The sequence below is a fragment of the Polyodon spathula genome, chromosome 5 (assembly GCF_017654505.1).
Source record: "Polyodon spathula isolate WHYD16114869_AA chromosome 5, ASM1765450v1, whole genome shotgun sequence".
Classification (NCBI taxonomy): domain Eukaryota; kingdom Metazoa; phylum Chordata; class Actinopteri; order Acipenseriformes; family Polyodontidae; genus Polyodon; species Polyodon spathula.
This window is the reverse complement of record NC_054538.1, coordinates 78138500-78155162: the sequence shown is the minus strand read 5'-3', so window position 1 is coordinate 78155162 and position 16663 is coordinate 78138500. Positions and strand designations below refer to the sequence as shown.

At 40.4% G+C, this 16663-nt stretch overlaps 1 protein-coding gene across 1 annotated transcript; it reads right to left on the bottom strand.

Moving 5' to 3' along the window:
• Window positions 1–5334: 5334 nt before the first annotated feature.
• abcg5 (ATP-binding cassette, sub-family G (WHITE), member 5) lies at window positions 5335–16583 on the bottom strand. The gene is made up of 13 exons (XM_041251428.1): window positions 16298–16583; window positions 15539–15660; window positions 15182–15318; window positions 13233–13331; window positions 12980–13112; window positions 11179–11318; window positions 10605–10734; window positions 9888–10101; window positions 9319–9524; window positions 8321–8459; window positions 7808–7993; window positions 7146–7258; window positions 5335–6626 (listed from the first exon to the last, which is right to left on the bottom strand). The coding sequence occupies exons 1-13, from the start codon at window positions 16468–16470 to the stop codon at window positions 6430–6432; spliced, it is 1989 nt and encodes a 662-aa protein (XP_041107362.1). The 5' UTR covers window positions 16471–16583; the 3' UTR covers window positions 5335–6429.
• Between the last annotated feature and the right edge of the window lie 80 nt (window positions 16584–16663).

The following is a 16663-nucleotide window of genomic DNA, read 5'->3' as shown; positions in this document are numbered from 1 at the left end:
ACAGACCAATAAGCCTGACTGCTATTATATGTAAACTTATGGAAACTATAACAAGATCCAAAATAGAAAATTACCAATATGGTAACAGTATCCTGGGAGACAGTCAGCATGATTCTAGGAAAGGGAGATCGTGTCTAACTAACCTGCTTTGATTTTTTTTTTTTTTTTTGAGGATGCAACATCGATAATGGATAATTGCAAAGCATATGACATGGTTTATTTAGATTTCCAGAAAGCTTTTGATTCCATGAAATGCATCCACATGGATTAGGGAGTGATTAGCATGTAGAAAACAGAAAGTACCGATTAGAGGAGAAAGCTCAAAATGGAGCGAGGTAGCCAGGGGAGTACCACAGACAACATCTTGACAACGTTCAGAACTGGGCAGACATATGGCAAATGGCATTTATTAGAGAAAAGTGTAAGGTACTGCATGCAGGCAATACACAAAAATATGCATTACAAATATCATATGGGAGATACTGAAATTGAAGAAGGAATCTATGAAAAAGATCTAGGTGTTTATATTGACTCAGAAACATGTTAATCTAGACAATGTGGAGAAGCTATAAAAAAGGCCAACAAGATGCTTGGCTATATTGTGAAAGTCTTGAATTTAAATCAAGGGAAGTAATGTCAAAACTTTACAATGCATTAGTAAGATCTCATCTAAAATATTGTGTTCAGTTCTGGTCACCTTGCTACAAAAAGGATATTGCTGCTCTATAAAGAGTGCAAAGAAGAGTGACCAGAATTATTCCGGTTTTAAAAGGCATGTCATATGCAGATAGGTTAAAAGAACATAGAACATAAGAACATAAGAAAGTTTACAAACAAGAGGAAGCCATTCGGCTCATCTTGCTCATTTGGTTTAGTAGCTTATTGATCCCAGAGTCTCATCAAGCAGCTTCTTGAAGGATCCCAGGGTGTCAGCTTCAACAACATTACTGGGGAGTTGGTTCCAGACTCCCACGATTCTCTGTGTAAAAAAGTGCCTCCTATTTATTGTTCTGAATGCCCCTTTGTCTAATCTCCATTTGTGAACCCTGGTCCTTGTTTATTTTTTCAGGTCGAAAGTCCCTTGGGTCGACACTGTCAATACCTTTTAGAATTTCGAATGCTTGAATTAGGTCACCTCGTAGTCTTCTTTAACAACATGTAATGCTGCTGAAGCGACACCCTGGGATCCTTCAAGAAGCTGCTTGATGAGATTCTAGGATCAATAAGCTACTAACAACCAAACGAGCAAGATGGGCTGAATGGCCTCCTCTCATTTGTAAACGTTCTTATGTTCTTATGTGCTTCTCTCGGACCATGTGGCTGCTGTGTGTGTTTCATACAGTAGCTCTCCAGGATTCAGCACCCTAACAGATCCCAGCAAAGAAGGAATATTCAATTGTCAGGCCATTAGAAACCTCCTGATGATGACAAAGGAGCTGATGCGTGGGGCCTACTGATGTTACAATAGCTGGTGCTAATGCAAAGGTGAAATGCTTGTTCACAGTATGTTGGGTGGGTACTTCACAATCGGTGACCGCATGTTTGCAGTACTTTTGTTAGTGTTTTCATGTCAGTTTATAGTGTAACATGTTTACAGATCAAACTCTAAAAAAAAAAAAAAAAAAGTAAACACAATCTTTAACCTTAGACCAGATAGTCAAAGGTTCACGAAGCCTGACAAGACATATTTGACAGTCATAAAAATGTGATAATTGCTTGCAAACGCAAAACTGTAGGTTTTAAAATCCAGTCCAGATTATTTCATATAAATATCAATGTAGGCTTATTATTCATAGCTGTAGTAAGGTCAACAAAAATACATTACAAAAGTGCTTAACTTTCCTGCCAAAAAAGCAGTATGTTTCCTGTTTCACTCTTACAAAAGTACCATAGTGAGAGTGTGGTAAAACATCGTAAATGCACATTATAACCTTGGTAAAACTGAGCATTACTGTGGTAAGTATTTAGAAGGGTGTAAATTACCCAAAAACAGATATACCATTAACCCATCTCATCACAAACAATTTTTACTGGTTTTAATGCTTATTGGGTATATCATCAGTCCACATTTGAATGAAACATTTTAAAAAATTCCTCTTCCTGTGTTTGGCTGTTTCTCATTGATTATCATCTGTTTCAGAGTATCAGAAATATGAAAGACCCAGCCAAAGATCCACAGTATTCAGAACCAATGCAATGAGAGCACAAAAGGACCAGGTACTCAAACCTTGTAATCTTTATCTGCTCTGTCACTGTCCTTTTTACTGTATTTACTGCTCCAGTTTGATCAAAAAGAGGATTGTTACCAGCTGATCGTTTCCTGTCTTGTCCGTGGTGGTTTTGGTTAGTAAGCAACAAATTTGTTTGTGCGTTTCAGAATTTCAGTCAGAATGTACAGTGCCGAGAAAAGTTTGTAAACCCCAGTGATAATTATGGAAATTGCATAGTTTTACCATGATAGCCTTCTTGAATCAAAACCAGTCTTTTCTTAAATATCCAATAGGGTTTATATTAACCAATCCCATATCTTTTGAAACAAAATGATGCATGAATTAGACAAACAATGAGTAATTTAGATCCAGGGTATGTGAAAAAGCAAGTGAACCCCTGGTTTTATCAGCTCAATTAAGGGGATAATTAGAATCAGGTGTTTAAATTATTAGGTAGCTCTTCAGGGGTGAGTTTGGGAGGCCCCACCCTATATAAAGATCAGAAACTTTGTGAGTTTGGTCTTCACCATACAGGTGTGTGGAAACACGTCATGCCACGATCAAAAGAAATCTGAGGACCTCAGAAAAACTGTTATTGATGCTCATCAGTCTAGAGAGGGTTACAAAAACATTTCTAAGGATTTGGGGCTCCACCAATCCACTGTCAGACAGATAGTCTACAAATGGAGAAAGTTCAATACCACAGTCACTCTACCCAGGAACAGTCATCTTACCCAAATCTATCCAAGAACAAACTGGAAAATCATCAAGGAAGTCACAATGAACCCCAGAATAACATCCAAGGATCTGCAGGCCGCTCTCACCTTGGCTAATGTGAGTGTTCATGACTCAACTATCAGAAAAAGACTGAATAAGTATGGTGTTCATGGAAGGATAGTCAGGAGGAAACCACTGCTCTCTAAAAAGAACATTGCTGCCCGTCTGAAGTTCGCCAAAGAGTACATAGATGACCCATAAGTCTTCTGGAATAATGTTCTCTGGACGGACGAGTCAAAGGTAGAACTTTTTGGCTTCAATGAGAAACGTTATGATTGGCGAAAACCAAACATTGCGTTCAAACAGAAAAACCTCATCCCAACCATCAAGCATTGTGATGGGAGTGTGATGGTTTGGAGCTGCATTGCTGCCTCAGTACCTGGATGGCTTGCCATCATTGACACAACCATGAATTCTGCATTGTATCAGAAGATTCTAGAAAATGTCAGGCCATCTGTCTGTGAGCTGAAGCTGAACTGAAAGTGGGTCATGCAGCAAGACAATGATCCTAAACATACAAGCAGATCTACAAAAGAATGGCTGCAGAAGAAGTAAGTCTGCATTTTAAAATGGATATTGAATGTTGAATCATTTGTGGATAAATAAGTGTTGAAAAAGTATCATGTTTTTGTGTCATTTGTAAGGGGTTCACAATCTTTTTCGGCATTGTACCTAGCGGTGTCTAACCTCCTAACCTGGATATAAATTCATTAGATAGACACAGTGAAAACCGCTTAACAGAATCGCTTGTTAAATTAAAACAGCTCCACAATGTAATCAAAACTACTTATTTATTGAATCAACTTCTCTGTGCAATAAAGAAATTGCTTTTGTATTTGAACTTAAATGTATGTTCCTTTTTGTTGAGTTCTGCATGCACAAGAATTCACTATAGAAGAAACCTTTAGTGCTCCAGCAGCTGTTTTAAATGTTATCAAAGGGATCGAGATGAGAAACATGATGAATTGAGCAGACTATAGGACGGCTGGCAGTGCATAACATATCTGCTAGAAATCCCAGCACAGCTGAACTCAGGTAACCTCGGTCTTGTACTCTGCTAACTCCTTTTCAATTGGCCTTGAGTTCTTTATTGCTTGATCAAGGAGATAAGTTAGTATCAGGTATGAGGTGTGGGTCTAGTCTGTCTGCATTATTACAGCAAAGTGTCCTCACCTGCAACGGGTTTTAACGTATGCAAAAAACAATATTGCTGAACTGAAGGCTATATCCTATTGGACTCTGAGCTTACACATGGCTTATTGACTGTACTTTATTATCACAAACATGGGTTACAGTAGGGTAATTATTTCTAACTCAGATGTACCTGAAGTATAAATGTATTTTATGTGAGGTTACTCACAGTCATTCTACCTGAATACTCCAGTTAAATTGTATAGCAGGTCAGTAGGTATATTGCTATGTGCAGCATACCGCACAGAGGATAACAGCTTAGCTTAGTATTGGGTTTGGGTTGAGACTCTTCATACAAATGCGATGGATTTAAACTTTTCAGGGTTTTTCATTTGCAGAGTAACTTGTTGTGTTTGTAGTTGATAGTGTGAGGAAATAAACAGGTGTTTCTCTGCCTGACGCTGGTCAGTACATCATAGGCGAAGGGCTTCTTCTGGATGAGAGATGTTTGATATAATGGCACAAATGGTAAACAATCGACATTAGAGTAGTCATTCATCAAGTCCATTTCTTGCTAATATTTTGGTGGTCATTTGAGAATGTTTTGTTCAGGAAATCTCTTATTATCACTTTCAAATAACGCTTAGGTAAAAACACAAGAGAAGTTAGACAATGTTCTGTCCAGGAAATCTCTTAGTAGCTCCACTTTCAGGTAACACTATGGACGGTTTACCTTTAATGGTCCAATCAATTCGCACCACTGCCTCCTCCACCTGTAAAGACTGACCAGAAGTAACCTTCAGTCTTAGTCTCTTGCATCATAGCTGCTTTTCTAAGGAACTGGAACAACACAAGAGGAACAATTTGAAGTCCTGGAAAGGGATGGACCTGGATTCTCGTCACAGTTAGGATTTTCACTTCCATGCTCATCCCAGAGCGCCTCGATTCTCTTGTTAAGAGCAGAGATTCTGTGATCCCTGTGTCAATAAGTGATGCAGCTCCAAGAAACAATCACATTGCTGTGCAGCGTTTGTGTTTCACAGAGAGCTACAAACACAATGACTGTGTTCATTCAGTAGTACCTCCAACACTGATGCACAACTGGAAGAGCTTGAAAGCAAACCCTGTACATACCATTAATATTTTGTGTATAATAATAATTTAATAAATTATATACAAATGCATTTTATATAACACATATTAGTTTTGTGGATTGCATGATAACTGTACATTTTTGGAAAACATTTGTTATAATGATCAGGGTAGAGAATACTTCCTGAACATCCTTCTAATATTGTGGCTATTCCACATGAGTATTGCCAAATAACCAAATTAATTGTGAGCAGGTTATCTGTGGCCATTGTTATAAGCGGTTTTTCACCATTTGAAATTACGTGGAGACAGATCTACAGTAGGACTGAGTAGTGAGTGGTGAGTGTATGGAACTGGTTATCAAGCCACACGGTTCATGCTTAATCTTTAAAAAATAACAAAAAAACCAAAAAAAGCAGTAAGATACGGTTGTGGGATCAATCTGCTACTACTGTAGGAACCAGAGAGCATTGATGGGATGAGTGGCCTCCTCTCATTCGTAACCTTTGTTATATACAGACCAGAAGGCAATCTTGTGAACAGGAAGCAGGGTATTTCTAATGCTCCAAGACCATTACGAACACACTGTCTGAAGGTCCTGCACAACGGGAGATCCCTTTCTTATGGCTTAGTGTACTAACTATGCATCCATTAGACCAGCGCATGACAGCATTGCAAAATGAAAGATTTGGTGTGCTGGCAGAGTTCACACAGTGATCTATTCATACTGAATACTGAATACATTACCAAACACACAAGGTTGAAATACATAAACCCATAATAAATAACAGACGTAAAAATGATTATCAGGATACGACTGATTGTTTCTTATAATCTGTTGTATTTTCAGACCAGCCTGAATAACTTCAGTGGTTCCTCTCCTCCACATGGTTGGAGAATCCCAGTAGATTTCATTCCTTCTTATAACATGTCCCAGAAATCAGGCATCACAAGCACAATTGTTAATATTGGTCGCCTCTCTATTTCTTTCAGATGTGAAATGACTTCAGATTATTTTGTACTGCTAAACACGCACACTGTGCAGTTTTTAATTGGTATCCTTTCAAACCAGCGTAACTAACATCTACTGCTTATATGCCATAAGATTACTGTCCTACCACAAGAATGTATTCCTAATTTTAATGAATAATTACTTGTTACATGTCCAGTACCCGCACTCGAGGTGCAGTCTGGGGCAGTGGGTGCGGAGTTGCTGCTGTTACCGCTGCACGATGTAATCCCTGATCTTGAAGCTGATGACCCCAAGGATGACGAGGGCGGGCAGGAAGGCGTACAGCATGAGGAAGTCCAGGGTGTAGCGGGACAGGGCTCCGGGGTAATCGCGATCTATAAAGTCGATGCCCTGCCTGATGTCACAGGGGTAAACACTGCCAGCACTGCTGTTTGTCTGCCCACCTACATGGTCAGGAAAAAAAAATTACATACACATTATTTCTTATACTCTGCACATTCTTATACATTAGTCGTTAGGTACACCTATGTCTTTATGTCCAAGTGCAAAGCACAAATAAGCTGGTAATGTTACATAACTAGAAACTATCAACACACATTATTCATTGTTTGTTGCTAGTTTTGTATGATTGAGGGCCTTATTTTCCCCTAACGGGTTAGAATCTTACAGTACGTTGAAGTTACATCAGTGGGACTTCAAACCCGACTAGCGGAGCTTACATTTAACATAAAATCAGTGGAGATACCCTCAAATTAATATGACTATGTTGGGGTTTGGAGTGGGAGTGCACTTTGTTGAGGTTTTATGTTGATACAATGAATTATGCGATTGGTAACCTGCTCAAACTGTAGAACTCAATGTAGAGGACAGCAGAGTTTGTATTTATATTTCTATTCCTGCTCAAGATATGCTGGCTGCCAAACATAATGATACAATTTCTTCAAGATCAGTAAAGTACTCACCACAAGTGAAATTCAAGCCGTAAAACTCTGTGACGATCAACAGCTCACAGCCGTATTTCTGAAAGGTGAGGTAACTCAGCCACTGGAAGAGCGCCGGCATTTCCTGGGAGCTCCTTCAATGAAAAAAACAATACATCTATATCTATATATACAAACACACACACTTTCAATTAATGACACTGCTGATATTTAGATTAAAAATGATCAAGACTTTCGGTCAATAAAAAAACAAACATTTTATGTATTAAAATGTGTCTTCTTGGAGAAACGAAATCTACAACGGGTATGTACCATTTTTCATAGGGCATGTTTTGAATCCTGATGACATTAAACCTAAAACCAGCAAATGTAATTCCTGCCCGTCTCTGAACCAAGAATGATTATAACTTAAAATATACTTAAAGACAGAACCATTGAGTCAAAGTGTTCATGTCCATGAAAGAGCTTGAGAGAGAGAGGAGTCTGTTTACCAGTGGATACCACATGGAGCACTAATGCTGCATCACCAAGCAAGGGTCAGAACTATCGCATTACCTCATTGCACCAAGCAGCATTATTCAGAACAACAGTGCCTGATCAATGAGTTACCATAGCACGGCCCTGTGGCCACGTACTGTAGGACCAGCCAGTGTCCAGCCATGCTCTGCCCGTGTGTGTCTCACCTGAGGAAGCCGGAGCCTGCCAGGATGCCAGCGATGTTGAGCAGAGCCACTCCGCTGTTGACGAGATTGGGGTTCTGGACAACCCCCAGCAGGACCAGGGCTAGCAGCTCACCCACCACATGGGGCACCAGGATCACAGCGGAGAAGCAGGTGAAGCGGGTCAGGTCTGGGTACATCCCCACTGTCCTGGTGCGAGAAAACAGGGGGTGAACCGGATACAGCACAGCACAGCACAGCACTGCACAGCACAATACAAACTAAAGCCTGTGCATTTGCTGCAGTATTCTCCATATAGTTTATTTGTGTGCCAGTGATTGAAGTGAATGTCATCACTAACCAAACTGACAGCTAATGAAACAAGAGGACTCAGATACAGGGTCATGGTATTGTACTGCATAAACACAGAACAAAATCAATTGAACATGAAACTCACAGAGCCTCTTTGTTTTATTGTACTTGTATTCAAGTGCACTTGTGGACTAAGTGATAAGCAGCCCCTGACTGAACGCTCACCAGTACAGAAAGGATGAGAAGACGGCCACGCTGATGACACTGAATGGGAGGATATGGAATATATAGGCCAGGAGCATCTGCCATTTCTGATAGAGGCCGTCTTTGCTTTCCTGGTCGCTGATGGCTCTTAAAGCCGGAACTAGAGAAGCGTTAGAAACACGAACAGCAGAATCAGTTTCATGACCACTAGCACAGAGGCTCAGCACTGGAGTAGTATTGTATTTGGAGATTGTGTAAACTGTCCAGTAGGTAGGTGTGGAATATTACCATTATGCATTTACCATAGTTTACCAGGGTCATTACCATACCCCTCTGAGCTGTACAATGTTCGCTAACTTTTATAACACATATGGTTTTACTATGGGAACACTTTCTAAGGGAGGTTCTGTGAAAATAACCCAAACAGTGGCAATGTTTAGTTCCGTCACAGACAAATCAATTGAATAGTCCCCTTTATATAGGACAATTTTCACAATCTCCAAGGTAAAGGTTTATTGCCCAATTTGTACAGTACATTTTTCCTTCATGGTCATGCCACCCAGCTGTTATCTGCACAGTGTCTTATAGCTCTACTGTTATTACAGTGGCTCTCGAATTCATGACTGTAAACCTGGCCTTGTACTTTTCTTCTAATAGACTGAGAATGACCCTGATCACTGCAAACCTTGTCCCGTGCTTTGAGTGCAACAGAAAAGGAGCAATCGTATTTAATTTCAACGCCTCTTGTAACTTGTCCAACTAAGTGTTGCTTGATACCACCATTACCACTCTGACAACTTTATAATACATTTTCTACTAATCGTAAACTTTTTTTTGTAAATTTAATTTGCAATGATTTGCATGAAGGCGCCAGCATTTCAAAAGAGCCTAGGGCAGTCTGTTTGATCAGCTTGGAAGGTGGGCAAATCCTACATAGTTTGGTTTATGTAAAATAGATGGAGAATGAGGAATCTGCATAAAAAAGCAAAATCATGATTGCGGAGTAGTTGCACACTTACACAAGGCCACAGCATTCAGCATGCCAGTGTAGGGCGATGCCCCCATAGACTGGTAGATGACCCCTATGCGATTCTGCACTGCGCCTTTCAAGACGTCGTTGTCCAGCTTCATGAGGAAGAACGCCACAAAGAGCCCGTAGATGAGGTTCTGGGACAGACGCATCAGAATCCCCATCCTGTCCCTTGACAGATTCCTCACTGTCCGCCTGAATCAAGATAAGATAATTCCACATTGTCATGCAAACGGCATGGCTTTTGAGCTGTAGAGCTACTGTATACCACACTGGATTTGGAGAATGTGAGATTTCAAAAGCAAAGTAAGGCAAAGACTGAACCAGTAAAGGCACTACTTGCGAGGAGTGCAAGGTGAGGAGTCATTCACTCAGGAGCCGAATCCTATGTAGAGTTGTCGATCTTGGCTGGGGGCCCCAGAGGAAGTGATGCATCTGCCTTTCCCTTTGAACTTGCTTCAGTGTGCTTTGTGAAAGGTATTTTAAAACGTATATACCTGTGTGATTATTATTAGTGCACAATATACTGTATTAATGTTTTTGAGAATGCAGGTATACCTAAAGAGGACCCAGAGTTTTGAGAAGCCGCTGGGCGACTCTTTGCTTTTGAAGGGGATGGACGGCTGCTGTTTAAGGTGACGTGTCTTCTCCATGTTCCCCAGCATCTGGAGGAAGATGTCTGAGCGCTGATAGGAGGAGGTGATGGCCTGGACTCGGTTGTAGGTTTCAATCTCTCTCTCTTTAGACCGTGTGTCGACCGACGTGAGATCCACTGCGAATCAAAACACACAGCCAGGCAAAACAGCTAGGTAAGGACCGTAACATACTCTACAAATGCAGCCCCCGACAAGGAAATAAAAAAAAAAATTACAAACACGGAACACATGAGATGTAGAAATCTTGATAAAACATTCAATAGCTCTTCCAATCAGGTGTGACTGCTGTTAAAATGTGACCTCCGTTCACAGTATGCATAATATTATATGAATACTGAAGTGGAATAAACCTCAAATTTAAGCATAGAGGGATAATAGACAATTGACGTTGTTATATCTCTTGGTATGTGTATTAGAATTAGGAAGATGCATTGGGTTAACTTATCTTTCATTTGCCCACCAATAACCTCAAGAGCTGATCAAGAGTTTTGATGGGGAGGGGACAGTTAGCCCAAACGGGGGCTTGCATATTTCAGTTTGCACAGCAGGTGGCAGCGGTGTACTGTACACTTTGAGTACAGTATCTATGTTTTTACATTGTACTTGGATAAAAACTTACCGTACAAGTCGAAGGGGTTGCAGTACTCCGGACACATGTAACCACAGCCACTGAAAAACTGGACCATCTCCTCAGGCTCTCCACAGAACACTAGCTCTCCACAGCTCATGATAGCAATCCTACTGAAGACCTGAAGAGCCAGGGTGCATGGAGTATTAAGCGCTTTGGGATTTCTTTTCATGAAAAGCTCTACACAAAATAAATACACACACACACACACACACACACACACACACACACACACACACACACACACACACACACACACACATATATATATATATATGTATATATATATTATTAACAGTGAGGACCTTTTGGAATCTAAACAGAAGCAGTGTTCTTTAATGACACCAATAAGCTTAGGTTCCTATTGACATCAAATAATTCAGATCCACATTGATATATAACAGCAGTAAATGCATCTGTGGGAGGAAGCGTATTTTGGATCGTGCTTGTATTATGTTAACGTCTATGACTGAGTGTTTGAAGTTATGAACAAGTAATGCAACCCAATCTGGTCTGTAATCCCAGGGGTTCTTATTCCTGAATCAAGAACAGAGTTTTTCCTTACTCTGAAAAGCTCAGATCTGGGTTGATGAATCGTCACGATAATGATCCTGTCTTTCTGGGCCAGCTCTGAAAGCAAAACTACAATCTGATTGGCTGTCATGCTGTCCAATCCTGTGGTTGGTTCATCCAGTAAAAGGACCTCTGTAAGGAACACAAGTGTTGAGCACCATGCAGTTCAGCTGGAGGATTACTCTGATTCTGCCTTGCCTCTACTCTAGTGAGGCTTTATTTTAAAAAATAAAGCATGGGAGAGAGGAAGAACAAGCAACTAGGGAGAAATCCCCAATTAATGGGAGTTCAAAGATGATTTAAGACGATCGTGATTATTGTCCTGTATGATCTGTGGCCGATAATTGACAGTTGAAAATGTCCTTATTGTCCAATCCTTAACCCTTGGCCCGTTGATAATGAGCTGGGATTCTCAAAACAATTCAAAGCACTTTCTCAGGTCAAACAGGGAAGAAAATCAATAAAACTCAATGGCAATCAGGAATGACTGCAAATATAAAAAGGTAAAGGAAAAAAGAACATCCATCCACCCATTATCATTAACCACTTCATCCTTTACAGGGTCGCGGTGAGCCAGAGCCTAACCCGGCAGACACAGGGTGCAAGGCAGGACTACGCCCTGGACGGGACGCCAGTCCTTCACAGGGCAGGAAAAAAGAACAAAAAAACATAAACGATCATTTGAAGCTGAGTGTTCTACAAGTTACATATGCCAGTGTGAGGGACATATAGATGGAATCCAAATGGGTAAAAAGGAATTATGAAACAGGATGAAGAGTGATTATACATGTAGCTTGATTATAGCATGTCTTAGTTTTTATAGCATGTCTTATCTTTACGGCACAGTGGGGGAAAAAAGGCAAAATCATATTCCAATATATTCTCTGATAACTGGGTTACATGACTTTTCCAAAAACATTTCTGAAAACTTCATGAATTCTTGTGTGCAGGTTACTTCCACCTAAGACATACAGTATTTCTATTAAAGCGCAAGCTATGTATTTATATTTCATACTAAACTCAATTCTGAGAAGACATCAAGACACTGAAACAAAAAAAGATAGTTACCATCATTTTTAATTTAAAAACAATGATAGGATGACTTTTATTTAACAAGTGAATTACAAAGAAATGAATTGTTGTTCATAATTAGTTTTATCGGTTCATTGGGAAGTCACTGGACAGGAACAGCTCATTATTTAGGACATTCCCTATCCCCGTCACCACAGTCCCAAATCCCAAATGGACCAGAACCCATGAATCCTCCTTTAATAAGTCTTTCAATCACATGGCAATGAATGTGCTGAAGCTTAGCAACTTTAGCCTGATAACAGTTTTTTTTTAAAACGACTTAAAAAAGGGCAATGTTCAAGCCACAGAATGGGTTGGCTTTGGAAAGCCTGCTGCATCTTGATGCCTTTTCACCCACATGCTGCACAGCAGCAGAACTGCAAGAGTAGCACAGTTAATTAGAGGCCTGTCGTAATGTCTTGGCAGGCTGTAAAATACCTGTAGGTTGCATGTTAAATATGCAGTGTGATTAGAAAGTACGTTTACCACATCAACGCACCATATCTCAGATAGTAACCTACTTTCTAATCACCCTGTACATCGTTATATAAACAGAAATGGTTTTATACACACACAAACACACATACACACATATATATATATATAATATGTGTGTGTGTGTGTGTATAAAAGGGAATGCAATGCTTTTTTGTGTAGGTTTATAATAGGTTTCATCATTGCACAACTTATATCTATATCTATGGAGAAGCATGTGTACTCACTGGGGTCCTGTAAGAGCTGGCTGGCGATGGACACACGTCTCCTCTCTCCGCTGGAGATCCCTGGGAAGACGCGACCGCCAATGACGTTCCTGGCCACATGGCTGAGACTGAGCTCCGCCATCACAGAGGCCACCTGGTTTGTAAACACAATAAACAAATACAAAACAGCTTGATTCCTGTGTGCATGGGTGAGCTGTGATGTGACCCGTTTGCTGTGCATGAACTGCACTAACTGCACATGAAACATCCTTGCCTTTTTCCGGATGGCTTCAGGGGAGTGTTTTCGGAGTGCCAACTGAGCTGTGTATGTTAGAGTCTCCTGCACAGTCAGGTAGCTCAGCAGGTTATCACTCTAAGATAAGGAAAGAAAAAGCCTTTTAAAAGAATCTCATGTAGTTTTGATGCTAAAGAATGCAGTTCTACAGATCTAGGCAGTCAGGGTGCCATGCAGAAACCTATACCGCATTTACAGAAAAAGCAATGACGTACAGTACAGAATATACTCCCTGCCAAGAACACAAATAACACATTGTTTCAGGTCTCAGTACCATGACTGTTGAATAAGTGAAACAGCCAGCCCTATTCACAAAGCTTTTACTTGTGTTTATTTAAAACAAAAAAAAAAAGTTTCTATCTGACAATCGTGAAATTGCTCCCGGCAGTTCTTGGCTCATTTACAATCTAGCTATGTTTCACGCCTATCAAACTGTATGAGTAGAATGGCATTATAGGGGACTTGGGAGCCATATCCAGTTGTGCTCTTGTGATGAAGTGCCCGCCCCTGTGTGTATTTTCTATTATATGTTGCGTGTGGTTTGTTAAATGTTGGTGTATAGTCATTGGTACATGGGATATAAACGGGTCTGTGTAACACGAGTGTTTAAAATGTATATTTGCATTTAGGCACGAGGATTGCACAGCACTTCATGTGCAAGTAAAAAGTAATAATATGTGAGCACTGGGAATTGCACTTTATTAATTCACATGCAGTTGTACCAAGACTCCAGCTGAATGATTGATTAGCAGTCAAGTCTTGGTACAGCTGCATAAAAACAGCATGTTTTCACCCACTCGCGGTTGGGTGTTCGGTGAGTGGAGAACGGGAGAGAGAGGATAAAGAATTTTAATAACAATTGCAATTGCATACTGGTAGGACCAGCACGATACTTGTTTATTTAAAAACTCACCATGTTTTGTCTGTGAGGTTCGTTTTGTTTATGTCTATTTGTTTTGGCGTAGAGTGCTGTGTCCTGTGTTTTCTGTTTGTTTAAACCTTTTTTTAAATCATTTCATTTCATCCGTCCTGTTTTGTGTATTAATTTCCTGCTTCTGACGCCGCCCACTTCGGCCATCTCTGTGACAGCACTATACAGTAAAGGGCCTTCTGATAATGAGGGAGTGCTGTCATTGATTTCCACGATATAGCCTTTCACACTCAGCCAGTCAGGTGTCAGCAATGGGAAAGAGAAGAGTGCACTGCATGTCTAATAAAATGACCGTCCACAGCATAGTATGGTAACATTCAGAAAAGAACAAAACAAAACATAACTGCTGTATTTTTTGCTCATTGCTCACATTGTGTTGCCTGAGGACATTTCACCCTTGCGTTCATAATTGTTCAATGCCTATAGTGACTTGTAATCTAAAGCAGACTCTGCCTAATGCCTGGAGATGTTCACAATCGACAGATTTGGCACCACCTAATTCAAAATAAATGATTGGATTAGTCTATTACTGTCGAAATTAATGTGGATTATATCTATCTTAAAAAAATAACAGATTGTACAGACTTGGTTTTCTTTAATTTGCTGTTAGATACACATGAACGACTCATAATGGATTAAAAGATGGTATCTCCAATTCAGACTCACCTCACTTCCTTCTTAAAGTTTGAGCTGCCCTACTTGAGAGTGAACTTTTTCAAGTTGGGTCTTAAAGGAGCCAAGTGTTCTGCCTCAACAACATGACTACGTGCAACGGCTTGGCATCTCAGCCCAAGGGAAAGGCAAGGGCTGGATGTGAACCTCCAAGTTCAAAGACCAACACCTTACCATTCAACTAAAGAGCAAGCTCTGTGGGAGGTAAGTACGGCTCTTATGCCAATGTCAGTATCAGGGCCACTAGGTGGGCATTCATTACAAATTAGCCCATCTTACTGCATGTGAACAGCAGATGCTATAATGCTTGTGTTCAGAATCCAACCTGAAGGACGTATGAAAAGCAGTCCTTGAATTGCTCTCTCTTCAGCTTGCCCCCGTTCACGTACACATCTCCTAGCAGTGTCCCCGTGCTGCCAATCCTCCCCGCTATCGCATCCAGAAGGGTGGTCTTCCCAGAGCCTGCATCATCATCAGAGAACAGTCACATCAGCAGGGGTTGGGAATGGGATCTATGGCTCCACTGCAGAATCCCATACAGCATGACTCTGGTAAAGTGCATTCACTGGCTGTTTACAGTTCTGGAAACCTCTAAATAACTTTTTGGTAGTTGGTATTTGCACTATGGTAGGTGGAGTTTTCACACTGGTTAATGTTTGGGCTGTACAGTATGAACGCTTACCAGAATTCCCTAAGATGCCCATGATCTGCCCACTTTTTACATAGAAGGAGACGTCTTTGAGGATCTGCCGGGTCCATTTCTTCCGATAGGAGGGTATATCCCACCAGGGGCCCACTCGCTCGCTGGAAGAGGAGGAGGAGGAAGGAGAATGATGATCACAGCTCAGTAGTCAGTTGGATCACCTCTATAACCCAGATTACTGCTACTGTTTTAAGCTCATTTTGCTGTTGCTACCAATTCATTGCGATCCTTCAAGCACTATCTAGATGCGATTCAAGGAACAATTCGCTATTAGTTTACAGGAGGCAGTCCCTCTAGGAACTCACAATGTGAGATACAGTGCCTGGATTGTAAGCGGGTCACAAATACAGATGCACAGGTTACCTGCCTTTTCAAAGACAGGAACCAACTTGGTGCTGACTGAAGATTTTGTTTTCTATATGGGGCATATATTGCTTTTGTTATTGTATGGATACATGCCTCAGCATTACACTTTTCACAATGTAAGATTTATCCTAAATTCAAAAGCACCACAAACACAATTTTAGGATATCCGTCATTCTGTATTCTGTAGGGCTGTATTTGAAGTGTTCAAAAGCGCTAACAGAACGGCATTAGATCAACTGCCTTTAAATATTAATGGTGTAAAACAGGTTAAAAGACACAAACAAACCAAAAAAAGAAAAGAAAAGAAAATACTACGATTTTTTTGCAATCCTTTTTAAAAAAATATATATATATATATATATTTTCTTTTACCTGACCGTGTACGAAACTCCGCTCACACTGAGACTGCATGCTGGCGTGACTTCTTCAACAGAGCCGGACGAGCTCGATTTGCTTTGGTCTGTCTTTTCAGATATCGATTTGAAAGATTCCTGAAAACCTGTCGCCTTCAGTTGCACTTTACCTGACACTGAGTATGCGTTCATTTTCACAACTGACCCCAAACCAAACAAGTATATGTTTATATTTTGTATTATTATTGTTTTTCATTTGACAGTAGCTCGAGCGTCAACAGGCATTTTTATTAAGGCTATGTCTGTACTGTTTGTATTTGTCATAATAACTACATGTACTAGCGCCTTATCTAAAGAACCTTTGGACTTGTCTAGAACTGGAACT

What these genes read in the sequence shown, in the direction of transcription:
- abcg5 (XM_041251428.1), bottom strand. Translation starts at nt 16,470, where the DNA reads ATGAACGCATACTCAGTGTCAGGTAAAGTGCAACTGAAGGCGACAGGT. An exon ending in CCAGATCTGAGCTTTTCAGA is followed by an intron (nt 10,735 to 11,178) that starts GTAAGGAAAAAC and finishes CTGGCTCTTCAG; the next exon opens with GTCTTCAGTAGGATTGCTAT. An exon ending in CGGCTTGAATTTCACTTGTG is followed by an intron (nt 6,627 to 7,145) that starts GTGAGTACTTTA and finishes CTGACCATGTAG; the next exon opens with GTGGGCAGACAAACAGCAGT.